The sequence below is a fragment of the Zootermopsis nevadensis genome, unplaced genomic scaffold (assembly GCF_977971745.1).
Source record: "Zootermopsis nevadensis isolate Lab colony 2312 unplaced genomic scaffold, Znev_1.0 Znev_ptg000030l, whole genome shotgun sequence".
Taxonomy (NCBI): domain Eukaryota; kingdom Metazoa; phylum Arthropoda; class Insecta; order Blattodea; family Termopsidae; genus Zootermopsis; species Zootermopsis nevadensis.
In genome coordinates this window covers 1,699,515-1,725,330 of record NW_028259162.1, presented here as the reverse complement: position 1 = coordinate 1,725,330, position 25,816 = coordinate 1,699,515, and the positions used below count along the sequence as shown (strand labels likewise).

Sequence of the window (25,816 nt, the reverse complement as noted above, 5' to 3'; positions counted from 1 at the left end):
TACTTTTAGCTACAGCTGATAATACTTGAGATGTACATGTAAATGCACACTATCAGAGAGGTTATGAGAGAAAATAGTAACAGAATCTCAAAGTGAAAGCAATATACTTCATTACTTAACTGATTTAATTTCAACTTACAAAATGTTGTCTTTCCTCCTATATACAGTTATTTAAGAATATATGTCTAACTAACATATACAAACAGTGGCTCTGAATAACCTCAAGCCCTATGGAAGGCAAACAGACATGTTCCATATGACCATAACAACTGCTTCAATGAGAACACTAATATATTTAGCAACTGAAATATGGTAAAATTATTAACATAAAAAAATATTTGGACTCCATTGCAAGGGAGATCTTCATGTGCAGCTTCTAACTTACTATTTTTCACTACATTTTATTACCTGTTTTTTGATTACAGAAAATAGTAATCAGTCTGGCAGAAGTGACAATTCAGCATCTCATTTTTTCTGTCTTGGAATTCTCCCAAGGTAGAGAAGCCAAAATTATGAATACAATAACTGTACATATAAACAAAGCTATTACCAACCTTAATATTTCAATAACTTAGTAAGATGAATACCACCAGTTCATGCACATGAACCACATTTAAGAGAAGTGCCCTGAAGAAACAAGTTCCATCAACATCTTTTTGCCCATGAATGTGCCCCCTTCAGCACTTCCAGAAAAGTCTCCTTCTACCTCCACATCCACTACTAATGAAACCTGTTTCTCCTGAATTGTTTCATAGCTTGTCGACTTCATATGATGTTCTTTTCAATTTCCATGATTGAAAAAATATTTCAGAAATACACAGATCACTGTTTGTTTCATAAACCTTTATCATAAACAGAGTATTTAAATCTCCATATTATGGGGTTGGCAGCTGGACTTTAACTATCGAGGTTTTAGCAGTATGCTAATGTGACACATCGCCAGCTGGATCATGCATACTATGTGCTGAATAGATGATAAACATTAAACACACTTTTGCCAACTTAATTTTCAAGGCTATTATAAAATGAAGAACACTCTTTACATGAAATTTGAACAAACTAATTTCTCAATAAAAATTATATTAATAACAATTTAAGAAGTAGCTAAATAAATTTATTTCATAAGTTGGGAAATTAATTTAATAGCATTTTCACATGATATAGAGAATTTTTTGAACATGGACTGTGTGTAAAACCCCTGAACTATTTTAGATCTTCAGACAAAACTTCTATAAACTTCCTTTTGTGGGATTACAAGATCATGTGTATGTCATAATATTATCATCTGACCTCTATGGCCTAAAATAAAAAAGTTTGAAAGCATTGCATGAACTGAAAAAAAACCTTGCAAAAAGTTTTTAATGACTCCGTGTATTGTTTTAATGACACAAATTACCACCAAAGCTCATACTGAGCACTAATGAAGTTAAAAAAAACTAAATCAACCATTTTCATTGTTTCGTATGTAATCATCCATACTTGGAATTCAGTGTATATATAATGCGATACACTCACAGATAACAGGCAAAACTTTAGTGCCTCTAAACTCAGATATGTACCAGATGAATTGCATTTAACTGATTTCTTCCTTAATCCCACGAAATGACACCATATAGGAAAAGATAAGATAAAACTCAATACATTCTTAACTTCATCACTAGATGAAAGCTGAGGACAGGAGATGAATGGAATTGGCTATGGACCATATCCAATGGTGGGGTTTGATATAAGTGATGTTGGACCTATGAGTTCTGCTACCATAATGTCATCTAGTATCTGAATTACTCTAATTTCAAGATAAGTAAACAGTTGGTTTCATGTTAGATATAAATGTGGTGCTAATTTTACATAAGGAATGTTGTGAAGACCTGTATATGTCTGATGCGTTTACAGCGGTGTTACGTAAAAATATTGAGCCTAAAAAAAGAATGTAAAATTATGAAAGTAATACTGGCAGTCTGTCAAGTTTTTCCTGCATACGAAGAATTTATACTGAGCACTACATAAGACAGTGAAATCTATCTAAGGATCTCATGTTCGCATTTTATACTGAAATTGTACAGAAGAAACAATTAACATGTTTAACATGTTTAGTATGTGAGGTTCTCACGGCAGTGAAGACGTCAACCGCGGTCCTCCGGGTTGTGGCACCAAGAACAAAAATACGTGGCATCACAACCCACTAACATCCTGTACTTCCTCAGACAAATGTTCAGTGGAGTCTGTCCAGGAACAAAAATTTTTAAATCATATACTTTGAGGATGGAAATATAACAGAATGTAAGTGTGGCCCATGAAAGGATCAAATCGCAGGCTATTCAGAAATATTTTTTTAACCTCCTGGTTCCAAAGAAAATAAATATACACATAAAAATGCAAAATTTCACTGTAACATGTATTTAAAATGAACATCATACCAGCATTTCTGAATTGATGCAGTAATAGTATTAGTCTAACAAGTAGTATTAGGTGACATGGATCTAACACGCATGAAGTATAATGTTATGAATATGTTCATCTGCAGTTACCTTTCACAGGACTTGCAAACTGCAATTGAGTTTCACAATTATTCCCGTCACGCAGGTAAATTTACAACGGGATTCACTGCAGATAGACTTGAAGCAGCATAGCGGACTGTAGAAGTACCTTAAGTCCAGGCATGAAATTAGCAATCTGCGAGAAGTCTGAGCCAGATACTAGTTGCGTGTGAAGGGCCAGACCACCAGTATAGTCACCAATCTGCACCATCTGGACTATCTGATGTAGGCCTTGCAATGTGGATGGAGAAAGCTGCAACACAGAATGAAGCTATCTAGGAAAAGACAATTACTGAATTTAGCAGTAACTTCATATGTTTCAATACAGCATAATGTGGGTTCTTCTTCTTCTTCTACGGCTCTCCGGTCCGTATTCGGTCCATGGCCTCCTCAATTTTCCTCTTCCATTCGGTCCTCCGTTAGGTCCGTCTGTCCGAGGCTTTGATCGAGGTTTTGAAACATCTTCCTTTTTACGGTGCAAGGTTTTAGCCTTGGGACCAACCCCCAACCTGGAGGACCAGGGTACCTGTCTTAGTCTGACCTCTCCCCCTCGACCAATTTGGCTAGGGTTCTAGTTTTCCTATAAAAATCTTGTGGGAATCTACAAATGGGAAGTATGATTCCCCATTATGACAGAAAGAAACATTCACTGTTCACTTTGTTATGGACCAAGATCTCATGAATATAAAGCAGAAACTGTCTAACCATCCACATTAGAACCAGGAATTCAAAACAGAAAGTGTAGTCGTGAGTGAGTACAATCTAACTGACGTACAATAAATTTTTCCCTAAGTTCAACTTTTAAGCGGTCATCATCATCTGTCTTTGTTGTCCAAGCAGAGGGATGGGGAAAAGTAAAGGAAGAGGTGAAAGGGTAGAAAAGCGTAAGGACTAAGGAAAGACATGAAAAGAGCCAGTTGACATAACTGGCGTACCAGCTGAAATTCAAAGTGGATACCACACAAACAAAATTCAGATACGTTATCAGTCTGTTAAACTACTCAGTTTCGATACCAAAGTTAACAGTCAAAAAATGGGTAGTTAAATTCTGCATGTTGAAACACTACATGTAGCGATTAGCTCATTAACTATATTCCTAAATTCTCTAGTGTTACATTTATATAGCGAACACACTATCACCTTAACTTGGTTTTAAAATGAAGTAAAAGCATGTGACTGTCTGTACCTTGGATTCCCTCAGGGCATCATAAAGGATCTCCAACTTCCTAGATACATCTTCTAATTTCCGTTTTAGTTGCTGAAACAGAAGAGTACTCATCAACTGAAAAATTGAACCATTTTATCATAGATTATTAGAGTTGTTACAATCTGTACTGACTTTTCTTAATAATGATTACCGGCATCCTACGACACTGACCTGGTGGTAAAATGGTAAGACACTGAAATGTTAAAATGGCTACATCCAGAACAGGTTCTCCACGTATGATCCAAAGCGTGCACGGCCTCGGTATTAAATAATACCTTTAAATTCACTGACCAACCAACAAACCAGCAACACACAATCCTAGATATGATCTATTTGAGCTACGCCGCCCGCCTGCTTTGATACTAAATGAGTTCATTTTCTTTCTTGAGGTGAGACCACGTGTGAGGTTTATGCCTCTAGTGCAATGACAATGATGACGATCAGTTTAATGTGAGCTTCAGCAAGTTTCAGAAAATGCTTACTGCCTCCGTCATCAGGATAATTACCAGACTACACAGTGGATATATCCCACACGACGATCAGTCGCCTCTTAAGAGAAAGGCAATGCAAAAATCAGCATTAAGACCTTCAGTACAGAAAAGTACGTACAGAATCAGACTGCACTTACCGCACTGTTTGTAGTACACGAGCACCTGTTCCGTAGTTCCTCAAATACCGTCTGCAGGTACATGTGCTCCTCAGGGATAGGTCCTTTTGGCTTGGGGGGCTCAGCAACTTTAGCAGGGGCTACAGGGGACAAATGCTGCTGCTGCTGCTGTTGCTGTTGCTGTGGGTATGCCTGGTGCTGCAGGTATGATTGCTGGGGTTGGTATGGAGCCCCAACCAGCGGGTCAACATAGCCACCATTCACAGCCATCTGAGAATATGGTCATTTATGTACTCAAATGAATGCCGTCATGTTCAACCCGGCAGGTTCTGAACATCATACACTTCACGCAAGACACAGTTTCCACCAAAGCTTGAAAAAATAAATAAAGATGTTGGAAAGGAGCAGAGAAGGAGTCAGGAAAGTAGAGAGATGAAAAAAGAGGAAGTAAACAAAAAAAGGAAGGAGAGAGAGAAGAAAGCAAATAGGAATGGAAGAAACAAGGAAAAACACAAAAGTGTGATAATCATAAAAACTTTGGAAAAAAGAGTATGATATTTGGGAGAGACGGCTTAAAAAAACATTTAAGTTCAAACAGGGTTAAGGCAGATACCTACATTTTGTACCATGGGCGGAGCTGATTCTTGTGGTACAGCACCATACAGCGGATGTGTGATGGGATTCTGTGGCAAAGAGTCTGCTTTTGGCTGCAAAGAACACAATGGCCAGTCATTTTATTTGTCATAAATGTTTACAAAGATATTTTCATCACTAACCCACAGAGTAACAAACAATTAAGAAGCTATTAAGTCTTCCTTCAACAGTTACCCATTTTGGTACCATCCGCCTTATTATTATGCTTCCATTTTTACCTATGTCTTGCAAGTTGTTAATTCTCTTAATGTTTAGAAAAAACCATTATTAGTATAATCTTATTTTGCAAAATAAATTATGAAGTAGACTATGTAAAAAGATAAAGACTTCAAAATTAAGACATTACTAATTAATTTAAGTGCCCCTTATATACTTCATTTCAGTATTTTACGCATGGCGGGAGGCACTGAAATTTACTACATCCTCGTTACATTTGACAAGAGAAATGTCGGCAGTGATTTACTGCCGAGCGGCACGCAAAATGTGAAGTATAGATATCACAAGAAAATCACAAAGGGTTCACAGAAAATGATTACTATACCCACTTACAAAATTTATTTATGAAACAAGCACAAGAAAGTAAATAAAAACAAAACAGAATCCACAGTCCATGGGAAAACACGAAAATTCAGACAACCAAAACAAATTTTTGTGTTAGAAAATGAAGGTCCAAGATGTCTCTTGCGTTTGCTGTAGCCCTAGACTGCAGCAGCCTCTTTTATTTACCTGTGTTAATAACAATACAAACAAGACTGGAAAGGCAAACCTTTTAGAGTACAATGAAATTAAAAAGACACTCTTCATGCCACATCACGTAGGCCACTTTTACACTGACCGGTGATCTGATCCATGTGACCTCCAATTCAATTATTGTGCAAGGATGGAATGAAAGGTTTCCACTGTTGTACTACAATAACCACTTATCATGCAGGTTGCCTACCCTCCTAAGAAGAATGCGACATATATATGGAGGGGGAGACAGGTGTGGATGGGCCCATTAGCTCACTCTGAAACTCACTAAACAAATTTGGCAAAATATGTTGAGAAACGCGGATTGAAATATGTGATTCCCCATTATATGAACCTGACTCAATGACGGTACAAAGAGTAGGTAGTTAGCAAAAAATGAACACCAGATTAGTACGCGCGGGAATGACGACAGTTTAACTTCTCACGGCATTGTTACATTACACACAAGAAAACCACACAGCCGCAGCGCAAGGAACAGCTAAATGCAAGGAAGATGCGCGCGCGCACACACACACACACACACACACAGCATAATACCTTCTTAAATATTATGCTTTTCCATTTTCTGGTGCCAGCATGTTCAGCAGACATTTCTACAATTGGCTCAGAGCGAACAGCCTACGTTACACAGAAACAGGAGCTATTAGAAAGCCGGATGTACTTACAAGTAAGAAGTTGTAATACGCAAACTTGGGAAAGAACAGAAAAGCATCATCAGACACACAACACAGACGAGGGCCACATATCAAGAGGGGGGGGGGGGGGGGGGGACTGAAATAGTCGGTGGCTTACGTGCCTACCATTCAACATGATCCCGAGCAACTTCTATCTACCTAATCTACCATAACATCTTTGCTGCCAAAGAGCCCTGCCAATGCTATCTCACGGCTGAGAAAGGCTTTTTTCAAAAATCTTAGCCAAATCCCAAAGGGAACAGGGGGGAGAGGGCCTTGATAATTTTTATAACTGAGTATAAACATTGTATTAATACATATTTCCACGATGCCCAATCGCAAGTTACGACACAATATACGCGTACAACAAAGGTTTCTCAATCCCAACCCAAGTCACGTCCCTTACCGTTGTATTCTCCTAGATTTCACTAACATTTCTAGACAATCTACATTATCTATGACTTTCTGAAACTTAATTTTCAAGCATTTGCAATTCATGTACTTATGCGAGAAAAATATGTTTTATACCCTCAAAAGGCAAAACGTTTCACATATCCTAATCTTCGGTGTCCTGGGAAGTTGAGCAGTTTTTTAACTGAATAATAATGAGCACTTCCAAAGTTTATTCTTCTCCTAATTTCATCAAGAAATTTTCAATTAAAAAAGAAAGAACAGAATAAAGAAACAGTTGTGGTTATGTACCTGGATCCGAGATGAATCCCTCAGTATCGGTGGATCATTCCAACCAGGTGGAGTATTCACTGGAGGAACACCTGGGGTCACACCGCTAGGCTGAGCATTTACGTTATCTGCAGGATTGTAAATATCTGCGGCTGGATACAATGTATTGGCAGGCTGGTTAGGATATGATGGTACCGCTGGGTTGTTTGGTACAGGCGTTGCATTGAAACCGCCAGGGTACATGCTCCCTGTACCACCATACTGTGGTCCAGTCTGTACGGACGGGTCGCGTAGATACGGCTTGCGAGAAGTGGCGCTACCTCCACCTGCACAGATAAACATAACGTGAAATAACTGGGTAAAAAAATTACATGGTGTCCACACCCTGAAATCTCACTGTTGCGATATCAAATCTCATTTATGAACATCTACTGTCACTACAGATTACAAGCAACGCAAAGAAACTATACCTGGATCTAGTAACTGCAACACATTTTACAGATATTCTCATATACTACATCACATATAAATCACAATAATATTTAAATTCAGAACCAGTAGTTTTAAAGTCGTAAGTCGTAGGTTATTGTAGGATTTGAGGTTTTCAAGGCGGTGAGTCCGAAGAAGGCTGTCTTCTAGGTTGTAGCGCCGTGTAGTCTGGTAGAAGATTACATCGCCCTGATGACGGAGGTATCAAAGACCTCTGAAACGTCAGTAAACTTCTACCAGACTACACAGCGCAACAACCCAGAAGACAGATGATGTTTCCAACTTTCCTGCTTTCAAAACATCTATATTCCAATAATACACAAAACCCTAGACTTTACAGCCACTACTGCCAGTAAGCTTGTTCATAAAATTGCGTAAACACAACAACTTCTCGACAGAGAACAGAATTCCATTTCTTCCACCTCAAAATATTTGCAGTTTATCACTGCTCTGGGGCTACTGACCTTTTAAACAGTTCTATAAACAAGCTCCGTTTAAAGAAAGTGTAGAAAAACTCTTTACCAGACTGTAACAAGTACAAAACTACTCAAGAGTCTGCGAGTAAAAGCTACTTACTCCACCTTAAAAAGTTTGAAGAGTTATCCCTAATCTGGGCTGATTCCCAGGCATTCTCATAAACATCTTGTTTCAATGGTGAGTAGGACCTAGCATATGATGAAGTAGAACCTAAGGATAACATTACCAACATCCTTTATAAAATTACTCTCACGATTAAATATAAAGAATTTTCAGATTTGTAATAACCATTTCTGGACATAGAAGCTTTGGATGTTTGAAATGTGCAAGTCAACACAGATTACATCCGACTTCATCCCTTCTTAATAAGCACCAAAATTATAACAAAACAAATCTGCTGATGAGAAAAAACATACCAATTTTTTTTAAACAGGAAATATAACATTATAGTATATTTTTTTACCACCGTATTGGCATTACAGGTAGCCCTCGATTTGCGCCGATTCAGAATAATGCCATTTTGAAACCAGAAAGTCAAAAAGTGGGGGGGGGGGGAAATTACTATTATTTATAACGTTTCACAATGTTTCTCGTACTGCTTCTCATACTAAATCGTAATTCTTACATCGCTGATTTTGAATACAAAATTTTAAATAAAGTCATCTCTGCAATTACGTATGTTTCGTTAACGCGAATTTGCTCCAGTGAGATCGATGGATCGGTAAAAGCTGTTTGTGAAATGCAAACTTTTGCACACGTAAGTTTGTTCTTATGCAATTTCATTCCTGGCGCTTTTAAACTTTCAAAGGACTAATTTAATCTCTGCGGAGGTACTGGGGTTACTTTTAATACGCGATTTTCAATTGGTCGGCATCTTATAAGAATGCAACTATCGCATAACAGCAGAGATGACTGTACACATCAATCACATGAAAGAATCACAGACCAACGAATTGCCGATTGTAAGTGTATAAAATATTTTTTTTTTAAATTCCCTTTATTTTAATTACCTTATTTCAGAGCTTTAAGTGTAATGCCATTACATTACTCGTCAAAGTTTGGGTGCTGGGAACGCATGTCATTGACTTCCCATTGATTTACATTATAAAAGAGTTTCAACTTACGCCGATTCCGTTTACGCCGGTTCGTCCAGGAACGCATCCCCGGCGTAAATCGAGGGCTACCTGTATAAACACTTACATAGTCTATCTTCTAAACCCTCCATGTATTTATAATGGCTAAATATGTAGATGAATAATCCCAAAAAACAGACTGAGCTAACAACAGTGTGAATAATTAAGCCACAAATAAAGAAAAATACCACAAACCTACCAGACTGATTAAGGGCACCAGAAACAGCTTGAGCGCTGAGTTGACTGGGATTTCCAAATCCATCGTGTGTCTGGGATGCTGCTGACGATGGTGGAGCAGGAGAAAAAGGCTTGGGTGGCACCACTGTCTGGGTAAATTGCTGCGGAGTGCTAGGTTTCGCAACAGAGTTTGCCGGGTAGAAATTTGGTACAGTCGGACTATTAAATGGTTTTGCTGCTGTTTGTGGTTGCTGGGCGGGGAACAATGAAGACTGAACTGCGGGTGCACTGTATTTTTGTCCATACAGTACAGATGATTGCTGCTGCAACACAATACATTTATCTATAATAAATAACGTTTGTTAGTTGGTCATCATTTTGTAATACTTACATGTTTACACAGCGACACGCATGTATCCATGGAACTACTATTAATTATTTGGTGTCTCTAACGACACTACAGTGGCACCATCATTATATTAAATCATAAGATAAGCAATGATTTCAATTTTTGATTGCTGCTGTGTGGAAACAATGAACTCAAGCAAAAGACTGTTCACTCATCCACAGCTTACAGATAAATTATGAGACATTAACCTGGGAAGAGAAAGTGGGTTGCTGAGTAACTGCAGGTAACCTGCCAAAACTGTGCGACACAGCTCGTTGCTGTTGCTGTTGCTGCTGCGGCTGTGGCTGCTGCTGGTAGGCTGGACCGAGGCCAAGTGCTCGGTATAAACGATCACGCAAAAGCACCATCTGTTCCTGCACACAGAAAAGTCAGCCCTGTTCTAGTAAGTTAACTCCATTACTATTTTAACACACAATCACAGAGAAAGTCTAACCCTCAAATTCCGTACCGACAGAACAATAATCATGTCATAATATGATGGCTGTTACGTAGCTTAGATGATTAGATGCTAGCTCCTCATCGTGGAGGTCTGGATTCAATCCCAGGGCAGCGTACGTGTGACGGATGAAGTGACACAATAAGGCAGGAAATTAATACGAAATGCATCAGATAAATGTTTACCAAAACATATCTTTTAAACACATTTTAATCTGCTTAACTACTTTCAGGTGTATGTATAATTTAATTAGAATATTTATCCTTACAAAGGGAAGACAAATTAATGAACATTACAACTAAAGTTATTAATTTTATGTGTGGAAGAGTAGCAATCTGAAGTCCAATTTATCGTTGGCTCGATCTATAGATATTCGGTAGGACTCCTTGGATGAGGGATCGGCCCGTCGCAAGGCCTCTACCTGTACACAGGACAGCACAACACAGAAAAACATCCATGGCTTGAGTGGGATTCGAACCCACGGTTCCAGCGACCAAGAGGCACAAGGCCCACGCCTCGGACTGCGCGGTCACTGCGGACCCTGATGTTTAAGAGGTGTTTGCTGCCTCCATCATCAGGGAGGCAGCCATAACCACTGAAATGTCAGTAAACCTTGGCACAACGTCCCAAAAGACAATCATCGTCATACTCCCTGCTGCGAGAAACTGAAATATCACAAAGTTATACGAGTTATAATAATCTATTATAACGAGCCTTCTTACATCTTCGGAGTTCTGCAAGTATGTGAGAGCAGTCGTCGTGTTTCCCTGCGAAGCAAGCACGGCAGCATAATGCGACAACACCTCGGCTAACTTGCCAGACACCTCCACGGTCCGCCCCTGCTGCTCCACTGTTTTGCGCAGCAACACCACCAGCTCCACCAAGTCCTGCAGCTTGGCTGGAGTGTCAATCTTCTCTGCTGCCGTCCAACTCTCCACAAGTTTATTCAGGTTGCCAGCACAAATGTAGCACAGCTGTGCATTCAGAGACAAAGTGCCTTTACCCTCAGCTTCCAGCCGTTCTCCCAGCAGCTCTGCACAACACAATTAAATTACAGAGTAACGGAAGAAACAAAGCACGTGTCAGAATGATAAATGATCCACTCCATTCACGTCTGCTGGAGTACGCCTGCCACCTTTCTACACTTAGACATCAGACAATGGCCACCATCTGTTCTTTATCATAATTTCCTTATTTTAAAAGAACATATTCATGTGACGACACTGCTCGTTTGGGTCGTAATGCTATGGACTTGTACAGATACCAATAGTTTGAAGAAACATTATGTCTCCATCTTCAGGGCTGAAGCTGACAGTTTTAAATTGCCTCTGATAAACAAAAATATCCAGTTTTGGCAGTGAATTTGTTACTACGTCTGATTTGTATTTGATAAGTACCCCACTTCAAATCTTGACCAAAGCAGAAGCTACTCTTAAGTATTTCTTGGTTTTTCTTAGTTTATTCTATAAAATTTCTAGTTATAAATCTGAAATATACCACTACCACAATTTTCAAACAACTTCAGATTAACATTTTATTATAACCTGTGAAGTATGTCTAATCAGTGCTTTCATATGAAAATATACTGTAACAACTGGTAATAGAGAACTTCAGTATCTTCTGTTTCTTTCACACAAAATCCCAAGCATAATGAAAACACGATGCCGTGCCGTACCGCAGATATTTTGGAAAATTAGTTTGTCTGAAATGTCAGCAAGCCAGTCTAGCAGAACAGGCATCGGCACCCACGAAATAAAAATGAAAGTCGCAACAAACCACCAAGAAAGACGCGAGACCTTTTCTTACCACAGAGGGCAGGAAACTCCTCATTCCTTGTGTACGTCAGCACGGCTGCTAAGGCTTCCTTCCAGCTTTCAACTTCACATGCTCTGATCACCTGACTCCAGTCTTCTGTCACTACCGCAGAGATTATTGTTGAAAGGTAACCGTTTGTTTGCTGTGAAGAAACCAGTCTAAATATATTACTTTTAAATTTGTGAATAAAATTAAAAATGATGAAATACAAACAAAATTATAAATATATTAAACAAAAAATTAAATCGCGGAACAGAGAGCTGACTGGTTAGAACGTTTTAGATTAACTTTTATATTTTCCACGAATCCCTGAATATCATTCGATGACCCTCATAGGAGCCAACATGTTCATTTCGACTCAAATTTCTGCTTAACCCAAATTTATACTAAACCTGTATGTGATAAAATGCATTACCTGAAAGTAACGATACTGGGTCTTAGCCAAGAGATCGCTACCACCAGTCATGGCCAGGATGATAGCATCTGCCATACGTCCGTTCTGGAGACACAGTTCAACTGCAGCCTCTGTGTTGCCCAGTAAGAGTGCCTGACAGATCAGTCCTTCTGCATCTGTAAGACATTCAGTTCTAGACGATTCTGATTTTGCAAAAGGGAGAAAGGAAAGATTTTCAGGAAAACAATAAAACCTGCAAGTTCCTGAAATACCTAACTGACTCACTGATACAGTATCACGTTTTGAGACACCACCCAAAGTTTGCAAACTTGAGAATTCACATTAAATTAAAATTAAATTAAATTAAATCCGTGGCGTAACAGCTCCAGAGAGCCAAAGCCGACTAGCTTGACTGCTGGCCTCACGTTCACATGCCTAAGCTGAGGTGAACGATCATCCAACCAGATATCGGGTGACGTGTGGTCAGCACGACGAACCCCCAGCCATTGCTAGCTTTCCTGACTGGATTACGCTACTCATTGTAGCTCCCCAATTTCCTCACGATGCTGGGTTGGCACCGGTCCCATACACCGGTCGAAAGCCCATGAGAAAATTTCTTCTTCCCCCAAGACTCGAACCAGTGTGCATCCCGTATCGCTGGTCCGAAGCATGATGCCTCGGACCGCGCGGGACCTTGAGAATTCACATACTTCCCATATTTCTTGTAGTTCACGTATACGCTATATGTCAAATTCATCAAAATATCCTCTTTTTGCTCCTCATGGAGCATAGGTGCCTCCTTTCGGAGGTATTTATCTTCAACAGGCCAAATGTTCTTACCATCTGCAATTGATATTTTGAATGGGTCAGCCGGGATCTCAGCCACTTTATTTGTATGAAGACTCGAAGCTGCCGCAATCATGTCAAATGCTGCGCTCGCATCTCCATCTGGCAACTGTGAAAACAGACTCATTATGACATAAATCTCATTAGTCCTAAGTACACTGCAACACAGAAAGTTTTGATTTCCACTCTGATAATATGGAAAAATATTAACCCCTTCACTGTTAAGAGTGAAATTGATCTGCCATGCAGAATAGGATGCCGTGCATTGAAGAACGCTGTGTCAGGCACACGGAGAGCCTTACCGATTGCTACGTTTATTTTCCGTTCCAAGAAAATCTACAGCAATGAAGCGTAAATAACTAAAAGGTAACAAAACTCATTGTCTTCGGCACACTTGCATACTTGATCTGAAGCGTGACTTCCCAGTCATATGAACATAATAAAACAATATTCTGTACCAACGAAAACAAAGGGCAAAAACATATTACAGAATGAAAAGAAGTCTAAACATACGAGGCGCGTCCACAAAGTAAGTTTCCCACTCGTCCCACAGCTAGCAAACCTTATATTGCGCGAAGCGACTGTGCGTACGTGATAGAGCAATGACGTAGCATGGCGCATGCACTAACGGAACTTCCCGCATTCTCACAATAGCATCGTTGCAGCTGTTGAAGATGGAGGTTCTTATTCCAGCTCCCGCCAACTGTGAAGTGCGGTCAGTGATAACGCTAGGCCGCACACGGCTCGACGGACAGCGAGTCTCCTGCAGGAGTTCAGCTGGGAGGTGTTTAATCATCCACCCTACAGCCCGGACCTCGCTCCCAGTGATTTCCATCTTTTCCTACACCTCAAGAAATTCCTGTCCGGTCAGCGTCAGGGTTTTGAGAATGACAGAGAGGCGGAGATGGTCGTCACACAGTGGTTCCAATCCCAGGCGGCAGACTTCTACGACACAGGTATTCAAAAGTTGGTCCCACGGTATGACAAATGTCTCAATTCCGGTGGCGAATATGTTGAAAAATAGCTGGACACTTGCTGTATCTGTTGCAATAAATATTTCCATGAAATTGTGTTTTGTTTCTGTAAACGGCCCCAGCGAAACTTACTTTGTGGACGAGCCTCGTACATGAAAAACATAAAAGACAAAAGAAAACTCTTTCGTATCATTAATTTGACTGAAATCAACAGAACAAACAGTTTATTGGTGAAAACATTTCTTTTCAGATAGGTCAGCGTTCATATTTGCAATTATGAAGTTTTGGAACAAGTGGACATAAACTATTCAACAAAGTACAGTATCACTGGACTGGCAATATTAGGTAAGAAGCTTCAACAGAACAGAGAATAAAACAAATACAAAGCAGCCTTTGAAGATGTACAGTACATACAGAATGGCTTACCACGGAGGTAGACTGAGGACTTTCAGAGCAATCTGCCTCTCCATCAGAGTCACTCTAGAATAGCATAACATAAAGTAGGGCAGGTTAAGATACAGCACACCCAAAAAAGGTTTGTATTTCTACACCAAAATGCCACCAAGCCAAACTACCACAAACACAGGAGCATAAGATTCTAATTTACACACAAACATAAAATACGCAACAGTTAACATGATTTTGGAAGAACTTGTGATGCCGTTCACTTAAAACCTTCCATGTACACAAAGACAGAGAAACCACACCTTAAAGATCAAACATCTTAATGTTCTGTCTGCGTGCATGACTACAAGTAGCATACACATATTATATATTAGACGAATGCTGTAAATCGTAAGCTTAAAGTTACGAACAGTCATACAGTTCTTAATTTTTAACACACACAAAAAAAAATCGTAGGATTATTTACAATCTACGTAAAAATAAAGATATTCAAACAGGAAGAAACTTGATGAGATTTCAGGTTCTCACGGTGACAGGTATGAAAAATGGCGGTCTTCTGGGATTTTGCACTGTGTACTCTGGCAGAAGTTGACTGACGTTTCAACAGTTATCAATGCATCTACCATCTGGGTGATCAAACTGAAATATTTGTAAACTTCTTGCTATAAACTACCCACCCTGAAAGAGAGCACTGTTCTGCATCTTACAGAGGTGAATAAAAATGCATGATTTTGTATGATTCACTTGACTCGGGTCCAGTTACTGCAGCTACCACATTAATTTGTTCTGCTGTCATGGTCGTAGGCTTACAGTAAGACCGGAATCAAATGTGTCCGTACAATTTAACGATCACAAACGTGACATTAGCACGACTCAAGTAGTCAACTGTCCATCTTTCTATATGTCTCCTGATTTTCATTGGTTCCAAGGACGGCAAAATTATATGATGGGATACAAAAATGAACTTACGTCACGTCCGAGTGCTCCCACCCTGTCACTTAATCCATCCACATCTCCAGCAGGACCAGCATTAGCAGGCTTACCAATATATCTACCAAGCTATAAAAAAAAATCAGATATGTGTATTACCGAGAAAATTACAGCGCGTAGTATTGCACATGAATATTATTTTGAAGTTACTTGACGTAGAAAATTTCTCCAAAATTCATTCAGGCCTTAAGCTCTCCCTCTGCAATCCTTTCCGATTCAAAGTGTACAATCAGTCTCACATCATTAGACACCAAATAACCTTCGTCGCCACTACTATACTGACACGGTTTTCAAGAACAAGTTCTAAAAAAAACAAAAAAACATTTTATTACGTGCGTGTAAAATTACAGGTATTGTCGGCGAGGCACAAGGGTAGACCTGACAACTTTGAGGGAGGTGGGGTAGAATTCTGTGCTACTATCGGACCGAAAAACATCCGCAGCTTATACAGGCCGTACGTCGTGAGTTAATGTACTGACCGACTGATAGCACAATGTTCTTAGGCAAGGAATACATCACCAGCGCATGCGCAGAACCCACTTCCCCCCCTGCCACACAAGCAACGGCTGACAAGGCCACGTCTACTCTCGTGCCTCGCGGACAATAGATACCAGCATCAGCCCTGAAGATGGAGTTAGCATGTTTATTTTAAATGCCTGTGTCTACGAGTCTACACAGTATTACAACCCAGACGACCAAAACCAACAAAATTTTGTCATATTACCTTGCTATTTATTTCATCTGGTTTAAAACCCAGTAAGCTAAGGAGTTCGGCACGCGTGTTAGTCTCAAAGCTGGCACGAAGAAAGTTCCAAAGAGAGCGCTCATGAGGTACCGTGCTGGATAAAATCTTGACTTGGCAGAAGTCGGCATACTTGCCGTACTGCAAAGCCGATTCAAACTGGTTAGAACGGGCGATCAGTCCCGGCTCTGTCACCACCTGACTCACGTACACCGCGTGCATCACGCCAGTCTGTCCAGCCCGAATTGCCTCGTTGGTAAATGACACCAGTTTACCGCCAAACTGCAAATAAATAAAAAAATACTAGTGACAAATCTTCTTCCTAATTATAGTAATATCACAAATATTTTCATAAAAAAGTTTCCCTGCGCCCAAGCCCATTCCATGAAGATATATATAGTACGAGTGTAGTTAAAGCTCCACACATTTGTAACTTCAGTACTCGATGCAGGTAAATTTCACGCCCCGACCGCTTCGCGTCGAGTGAGAGTACGAGCTGCCCATTCAGTAGCACATCTGGTAGGACGGATAGTCAATCTGACACAGCGATCGCAAGGAATACAGTCATTGCCCCTAACATGAATTGAAGTTTACTGACACACATCCTTAACATAACATGCCATACTTAATCACACAACTCATGTCCCCATTTCTTACTACAAAATTAAGAATTTAATAATTATTCTTGTAGATGTGAAGTAATAAGATATTTGGCACGAATTATTCATTTTGTCATCTGTTAAATGTGGCACGATACATAAATGTCACATATGAGAGGCACCGTGTCACTGACGTAACACGATTGACATGAAGATTAGATATGAGACTATAAGAACTCAATTCGTCAACTGACGATCAGCTTCGCTCAAAACTTACTGTTTACGCAGCAATTAATTAAAATGTCTCATGCAATGTCATAAAATTACATAGACACATAAAGCATTTGTTACCAATTCTGTTGTAAGAGATTTAATATTATTTATTATTATTATTTAGTGTTCTGTCTGAGGACAGGTCCATATGAACAGGATCCTTCCATCCTTTTCTCGGACTGGGACCTGTTCATACACGTTCTTGGCAGATGATCCAGAAGTGGTTTGCCATTGCCTTCTTCTGTGTGTGAATGGAGTAATTGTTGGGATGCCACGGAGAAACTGGGGAAGCCCCCGGAGGAAAACTCCACGGCCTTGCCCAACACAAGTTATAAATTTGGACACCTCCGGGAATCGAACCCGAGACCCCAGGATTACAAGGCCAGCGTTCTAACCGCTAGACCACCGTGGCATATAGATTTAATAACACATGTGAAACGTACACCAAATGACACTCCCACGGGTCTCCTGAGCCATTTTGGAGGTTTACGGAGATCGACTGGACTCTGCTGTTGCTGTTGCGGAACAGGAGCTTGTACATACGCGTCCATACCAGGAAATGAATCAGCAATCTAAAACACAAGAATTCAGATTTACATATTCAAATTTTCAGCATCTCACAGAAATTCAAAAACTGCTATTCTCCGTGTTGAGTGTAACGTACCTGAACTATCGCAATTCATGAAAGATTCATCTAAGCTTCAATAATTCATTTTTTCCAGTCAGACTTCCATAAGAACTGACAGTGTCAGGAGAAGGGGAGGAAAAACTCTTAGCTCATTTATTTCTCGACACATTTGAAATGCAGAAGGCTCTACAGAATGCTACCGTGTTATGCATCATCCAGCACATTCCACCGTAATCAGAATCTATTACGTTGAAAATAAAAATAGATATGTGTAATTTTATTGTGATTTTGCATTCCTCGTTGGCTTTAATGTTTAAAATTAAATTCACGTAAAAACTTTCAGTGTCAAATGATCATATTAGACTCTATCAAACTTTGATCAGTAAACCACGTGACGTAGCTTAGTTGTTAGCAATCCTGTGATCCTATTCACACGGTCCCAAAATTCAAATCTCACTCTGAAGACTCGCTATCCTGACAAAGGTTATCCCAAGTCCCTACAACAACAAACAGAACAATTATCCAATCAATATTTTCACAGCTGATAACTCAGCAGATCATAACCTACCTTGTTGCTTGTTTGAACCTGCTGTTGCCCGCCAGTCAGGGAGTATACGCTTACATGTCCATCAAAGCTGCAGCTGGCAATCAGCGCTGGGTTTCGTGGGCACCACGACACATCAAAGTTCCACTGGTTCGCTGTTGCAAGGTCACACACTACTTCTCCGCCTGGCACGCTGCTATTTGGGTTCCAGCATAAGATACGATTGTCCTTCCCACAACTCACAAGCAGATCCGGATCTTGGCGGCACCATGCAATTGACAGTACACCCCTGCGTCATCAACAGTATTTAAACACTTCAAAAATTAGCTTCTTAGGTGTTTCTTATGCTTTAGCACAAGCTAAGAACAACTTATAGGTCAATCCATGCCTGTCTGTCTGTCTGCCCCTTTGTCTGCTGCAGCTTTCAACCCGTTGTTGCGACGACTGTCACAAAAATTTGCATAAATGATATTTGTTCATAATGTTCCAACAATGACCTTAGATCATATTATCACAGCAGTGACCTTGCAATCCGCCACGGTGGTCTAGCGGTTAGAACGCTGGGCTTGTAATACTGGGGTCCCGGGTTCGATTCCCGGCGGTGTTCAGATTTACAAGGCCGTGGTCTAGGCATCACGGAGTTTTCCTCCGGGGTTTCCCCAGTTTCTCCGTGGCATCCCAACAATTACTCCACTTTCATCATCATCTCGCAAAAAGGGGGTCACAGCAGGAGCGTTAAATATCGCAGTCCCGGTCGAACCCACGTACTGATGGGTCGTGAATCCTGCTAACCACCAATGCACACCTGGTTCCCCCTGGTTTCCCTGACGATGTCTTCACGATGTTGTATAAAAACACAGTCGGAATTTTAGTGTACTCCAAAAGAGTACACCTGTAAATACTTGTCACATAAAGTATCATACAGGAAAACAGATTGGAACGTAAACAAATGACCAAATTTTTAAATACATTATTAGTAACGTTAAGGTCCTTTGCAAATAAAAATAATAGATTCATTGTTTACAATTTTAATAAATAATCATTTATTTTTTGTTCAATTTCTTGTGGTAATCACACATGCATATTTACTAATGTTATCACGGCTGATGACTCCTGGCTCACTGTCACTGAGAAAATTCCTCATTTACTCCAACGAAAACACAATTTTAGTTTCAATATTTGTAATCTTAAATCAATTAAGATGGCAAATATTTAAATAACTAACAAAACCGTGGTATTTACAAAAAGCTCATGTGGTAATACAAAGCGGGTGTATTCGCTCTTAAACCCCACCCCGCAAAAATGGTGGAGGAGCAAGACAGATTTTTATTTATACACGTGAGAAATTAAATGCAATAATTTGATGAACTTAATTACCTCTGATGATTTTCTAGCACTTTGAGTGGAGATGTTGCAAATCGTAAATCCCACAGTTGGATAACGGGACTCTGATCTTCCTCTGACGCGAGACAAAGTTGTGTCGCTACCTCTGGATGCCATGCGACGACCTTCCAACGAATCTATAAATAAAATCAACGTGCCAATGCACTTTTTATTTCTGTAATTTAGTCACTTCATCGCCAACATCTTCTTCATCATCGGTGGTCAAGGACCGGATTTAAATCTGACCTGAAACCAAGATGTCTTCCCCATCTCTTGCTTGATCTGGCAATTGATTTCTTCCTCTACGACGGTATGCCCATCCATTTCTTGGTAAACAACATTTCTCCTTGTTACTTACCATTGAAAACAAACCAATTTCATTTTTTAAATTAAAATATCTGCGAACAATGACAGACAGCAAAGACAAAGTTCAAGATAAAATCAAGAGAAGAATAAATCCTGGAAAGCTAAATTTTGATTTTAGAAACCACTACTCTACTTTCTGGGGCAGTTAAGTTCAAGATGCAAAAAACAATAATTTCACAGTTCATTTTGTGGCTGCAAACTACAGTCTGTCCCGAGCCGTAGCCGCGCGGTCTGAGGCATCAAGCTTCGGATTGGCAATACAGAATGCGCGCTGGTTCGAGTCTCGGAAAAAGAAATTTCTCATGAGATTTTCGACCGGTGTATGGAACCGGTGCCAACCCAGCATCGTGAGGAAACTGGGGAGCTAACGATATGTAGCGTAATCCGGTCAGGAAAACTAGCAATGGCTGGGGGTTCGTCGTGCTGACCACACGTCACCCTATATCTGGTTGGATGATCATTCACCTCTGCTTAGGCATGTGAACGTGAGGCCGGCAGCCAGCTAGGGCTCTCAGAATTTTACTTTCATTAGCACTGAATCTACATATAGGCAATATGATATTTTCTTTGGACATTATCCACTATCAATTATCAGTGGTCATACTTATGGACATTATGAGAAATGTTTGACGTACTTACTCGTGATGTACTGTCAGTAAGTTTGATAATAGGTTCATTTTTCCTTAAGTCCCAAACCACACAGCGAGGGGCAAATGTTGAAGCTAGAATATGCTGCACTGAAATATAGGAAAAAATCCATTAGGTTCGGATAATAACGACAGATAGAATGTCGCTATGTATATCTCTTTATACGTAGGATACCTCACACTAAAACCCATCCAGAGACTGTCTATTCTGTCGAAGGTTTTTCTGGATTGTCTTGTCTCTTTAATAATTACTGTGACAGTCCTTCAAAACAAGCCGTGATTAATTTGTTTACTCTGGCAGACAAACATTTAGATTAACCAAAATGATACATAAAAAAGATACACCATGAATTAACTTTCATTTGCCATGTGAGATATTAATTCCAGGAATGAAAATTTATGGTAAATACTTTTCTTCTGTTTTGTAATGTTAATAAATAAACAATAACTGAATGAAATATTCTGATTAGAATAAACTCTGGGAAGAAATCTCTTGGGGCACAACGGCATAGATAAGATGATGATGATAATGTATCAGCTGCTCAAGGATGATTCTGAACCATGAGTTGGCAAAAAAAAGTAAAAGAATGAAGTGAACAAAGTTTACCAACACATCTACAGATATCACTGAAAAATAAATTGAACCGTGACCATTCCATGGTCATCGAACTGCGTGAACTTATTTTCACCGACACACAATGACAACAAAAGCAAAAAAACAAAAACATTATTGTACGGTGAACCAGCGGCTTTCTGCACGACAATGAATGTCCCTAAAAGGAAGCCTTAAATCAAAAATTTGAAAATGCTGATAAGATTTGTTATAAAAATATAAATACGATAAGAAGAATTAAGAATTTTTTGCTTACAGATTTACAGAAATATGGCAAAACTAAATATTAATTTTATTGTCATAAAATTTATGTATTTATAATCCCTTTGATTCCCAGAATTCTCACTGAAGATGGAGACAACTTCTCTGAAACACTGGCATCCATCAACCGTTCCACATGACGTCAGGACCCCCAAAGAACATCATCATGAAAAGTACTGATCTATAAACTTCGAACACACTGACCGATCATAACATTACATACCTTGTCGGTTCCAAGAAATAGAGAGTACATCATCAGTTGGTTGAGACTTTGCCCCCGGAAGCATTGGCGTGTCTGTACTGTTCAAGTCCCATATAAGAATTTCAGACTCTGAAGCTCCACTTGCTAGCAGATTTGCCTGCCATAAACATAAAATATACAATGTATTTAGACCCACTGTAATGTGAGCTCTGTTACGAGAACAAAAGAAAATTTTGATATTACATACTATTTAGCGTTCAATGGCGTACATCACAATCAATTGCTGGCTGCCATAAACCATAATTTACAGAGAACGGTAAAGGCAGCATGTAAAGAGATAATTCCACTAAAATAATGACTTGTGATGACAATGTTCATAGGGATTCTATACAGTTCTGATAAAAATATTGTGGTAATGGAACATATGTTTAATGAAAGACGGCTAAAAGCGATATTACACTTTAACGTGTTACGGGAACAAAAGGGTATTTCAATATCCAACATTCTACTGGTAGGCACAGCACAGACTAGAGCAGTAACAATAAAAAGACATATCATCATTATTTAGAATCATTATAGTGCTTAAACAGTTTTAAAATCCCGAAATATTTTGCGTTTACCTGATAAGGATTGAAATCCAGTGCTCGGACAGGGCCAGTATGCTTGTCCCGACGTGCCACGAGGCCCTCTTCTCCAGCCAGCACCTTGGCTGCATTATATACCTGAATACACCCACCATCACACCCACCAACAATAATGCCATTCCCATATTCTTTCCCAAACCCATAGCATCCCCACGCAATCTTGTGGAACCTGCAGAGAAAACATTTCTCTTCTCATAACAATGCCTGTCAATACATGAGTATTATAGTTATTGTTGCGATGAGGTGATACTGTTTCCCTATGGTACCACAGCTGATATTGGGTCCAATGTCCATCCCCAAACACATAAGTGAATATGGAGCAGCAGTTGGGTGATACTGATAGGATAAAACCAAAGAACTTGGAGTAAAACTTGTACCAGTATGATAACAGTACTCAGATCACCACAGGTGACATACTTAATGTACTATGGTGATTATATTATGAACCTGTAACCTGTTTACCTCTAAATTAAAACATCCAGATTAATTTACATTTCAGATATTAATTTAGTGTACATAGCTACAGCATCATGACATTAAACCTCAAGGCAATAAAAAGAATAACAATTCACCACATTAAGTCACCTATAATCACTGGGTAATGAAGTCCGTAGTTCCATATCCAAACCTGGTTCTGTCAAGTTCAGGGAATATATTTCAAGTGCTGCCGTCGTACTAAAAGATGCATCCAACTGTTGCGCTGCTGTTCCTGCTGCTAGCAAAACTGGGTGTTGGGCAGCAGGAGACCAGGACACATTCGCAGTCCTCTCTATTTCTTTCACCTTCATTTTTCTGTTTATTCAATCTAAAAAAAATAAGACATTTCATTTATTCCCAGCTGTGAAAAATATTGTCACCTAGCAAACTGCAATGCTCTCGTTCTTCTATTAACACGAAAATCAATTATTACACATAAAATAACAATCTAATACTTGTGTTCTAGACATACATTCAAAGCAGAATTGATTTATGATATGACACTGGTTTTAATACTCGGGCTGTGCCCGGTGACGTCCACAGGCCATTTCAAAACTAAACATATAACAATAAATTGCTCTATTGAAGTACCGTTATATGACTCGCGTCCGAAAACAATTATCAAATTACATAACATTCTACTTACTTAACCCACTTCTAACACAAAACAATATCACTAATACACTACTTCCAACTCCACAAATACATCGACAACACAGTACTTCCAACGTGGCGATCTGGGTTTCAGTATGCTAGCGAATCCTGTAGTGAAGATTTCTAGTTATTAAAATAACAAACGAAATCTACAATCAGCTGATGGATGTTAGCAGGTATAAGCGTAATTTGACATTTGTGCAGGGTTAGAAGCCAGCACTGATTACCTACGAAGAAAGTGGGCTTAATGGAATGGGCTTAATGGAAGTGTGTACAAAATAAAAAAATATCCTGCCTAAAATTTTAGTAACAGCGTGATAAATCTGCTACGAATGATATAAAGGATATGATGGTTGAAGAAACGTTAAATTCTGTGAACAAATCTAAGGTGAGATAAATGCGTTACTGAATGAGTTTTATTACTTGTATTGTGAAAAAGTGCCTCAGAGTTTTAATATTGTTTTTAGAATAAAACAGCTCGCCCAAGACCTGTATACCTTTGGACTGTTGTTGATGTTCAAAAATGGCTAAGACGGCATTGCAGTGACTATTATCCTCTGTACTGGGAAAAGTTTCAGCAGGTAATAAATTTTAAAGTGACATAGTTTTTTAATACAATGCCTTTCTTAACAGTTTAAAAATTTCCTACTTTTATCTTGCAGCACGACATTACAGGCCGGTCTCTTCTACGTATCACTGAAACAACTCTCCTGAGACTTGGCATTGAAAATGCTGAACACAGACAAGAAATCTGGAGGGAGATAATGAAATTACGACTGAAGACGGACATAATTGAAATCAGGGATCTTGAAAGAAGGAATAACTTGAACTATGATTAAATCAAATACTTCATTTTATTGAATAATAATGAGACCCAAAGAAGAAGAATGTATTGTTTTAATGTCATTTCTATCTCTGTTTTGGCTGTATCACCAGAACAGCCAAGCAACAAGAAGGAGATTGTTACATCTTAAAAAAAGACGCTGTTACTTGCGCAACTTGATATCCAAACTTTTAATTTCACAATCTCGACTTGGTAGTAATGTCGATATACCTGATTATTCCCAGTGCCAAGATTCTGACTAGAACTATACAAAGCAAATACATTTACTATGTGGTTTTGTTAAATATAACTGCAGTATATAATAAACTTTAATTAAAATTATACTTAAAAAAGGAACTTTTCATTTATCTCACTAATAACATGTAAAAATGTGTAACTATCTAATGAAAATGGTAATCTTTCTCATTCAATCTTCTTATATATTTACAACACCAAAGAAACTGTAATACTCTTTTTATAATAAAGTTCTCTCCTTGCAAAATATATTATTATTAATGAAAAGAAAGTAACTTAAGAACTTTTATTGAAGCACTTAAAAAGTTTATAGTAGGAACAATATCATACAACTCTTTTGAAATGCAGTACCTTTCAACACCATCTGCTGATGCACCAAAAAGACGTGTGTAAAATTGTCCAGCTCTCTCTTGTGTCCATGTAAACTTCAATAAAAGTTTGTTTTTAAAACCAGAAAAAATAAATATACATGGCTTAAGACACATCTATTCCTATTTTATACTAACACGACAAATGTACATAATATATTTAATTTAATATTAAAAAGATAAAACTATGACGATTGTTCAGAAATGATTTAGACTTGCCGAGAGATGACAGTCGCACAATCATGCTCCACATACTGCTCACTGAGGTCAATGTAAACTTCCATAATTTTTTTGGCGACTTCCTAATGGATGCAGCAAAACGGTCTTTTCTGGATGGCATGCACTGACTCAGACACATCGTTAGGGAACCGGCTGCCACCAATGGATCCTTCACCTTGTCAAACGGGATGCCACCACTCCAGAAGACCATAGCCATGTGCTTGCCAGCAGAGGATGCTGTCAGCCCAAGACATTTCTGAGGGATTTTCACAATACTTAATTTATGTTATTGGTACTGTATCTCCTATTACCATGTCAAATACTGAACGTAGCTTTTAAAAGCTTTAGATAATTCAAATGTATCAATGAATAAGAATAGAAACACATAGTTGGAATAGTAGACATTTCAATTCATAATATATTAGATTTCAAATAATAATATATGCTATTTGCTACAATTAAT

The 25,816-nt window shown here is 39.0% G+C and overlaps 2 protein-coding genes across 8 annotated transcripts; one reads left to right on the top strand and one right to left on the bottom strand.

Moving 5' to 3' along the window:
* Window positions 1-107: 107 nt before the first annotated feature.
* On the bottom strand, window positions 108-23,823 carry Sec31 (COPII coat complex component secretory 31). 7 transcript variants are annotated; one of them, XM_022059847.2, is made up of 24 exons: window positions 23,681-23,823; window positions 23,143-23,362; window positions 22,534-22,726; window positions 21,935-22,070; window positions 20,830-20,927; window positions 19,819-19,961; window positions 18,466-18,730; window positions 17,713-17,841; window positions 16,380-16,679; window positions 15,635-15,724; window positions 14,687-14,740; window positions 13,281-13,395; window positions 12,462-12,616; window positions 12,038-12,188; window positions 10,954-11,264; window positions 9,984-10,148; window positions 9,409-9,709; window positions 8,176-8,286; window positions 7,132-7,436; window positions 6,293-6,373; window positions 4,969-5,058; window positions 4,373-4,621; window positions 3,724-3,795; window positions 108-2,790 (listed from the first exon to the last, which is right to left on the bottom strand). In XM_022059847.2, exons 2-24 carry the CDS (start codon window positions 23,343-23,345, stop codon window positions 2,602-2,604), a joined length of 3,906 nt encoding a protein of 1,301 aa, XP_021915539.2. In that variant the 5' UTR covers window positions 23,346-23,362; window positions 23,681-23,823; the 3' UTR covers window positions 108-2,601. The 7 variants fall into 7 exon arrangements, with proteins under 7 accessions (XP_021915539.2, XP_021915541.2, XP_021915540.2 ...); XM_022059849.2 differs by having other exon boundaries at window positions 9,409-9,706; XM_022059848.2 differs by lacking the exon at window positions 23,681-23,823 and adding an exon at window positions 23,507-23,627.
* Window positions 23,824-23,856: 33 nt separating this feature from the next.
* ave (sterile alpha motif domain-containing protein aveugle) lies at window positions 23,857-25,013 on the top strand. The gene is made up of 3 exons (XM_022059881.2): window positions 23,857-24,076; window positions 24,156-24,269; window positions 24,351-25,013. The coding sequence occupies exons 1-3, from the start codon at window positions 24,035-24,037 to the stop codon at window positions 24,525-24,527; spliced, it is 333 nt and encodes a 110-aa protein (XP_021915573.1). The 5' UTR covers window positions 23,857-24,034; the 3' UTR covers window positions 24,528-25,013.
* The last annotated feature ends 803 nt before the right edge of the window (window positions 25,014-25,816 follow it).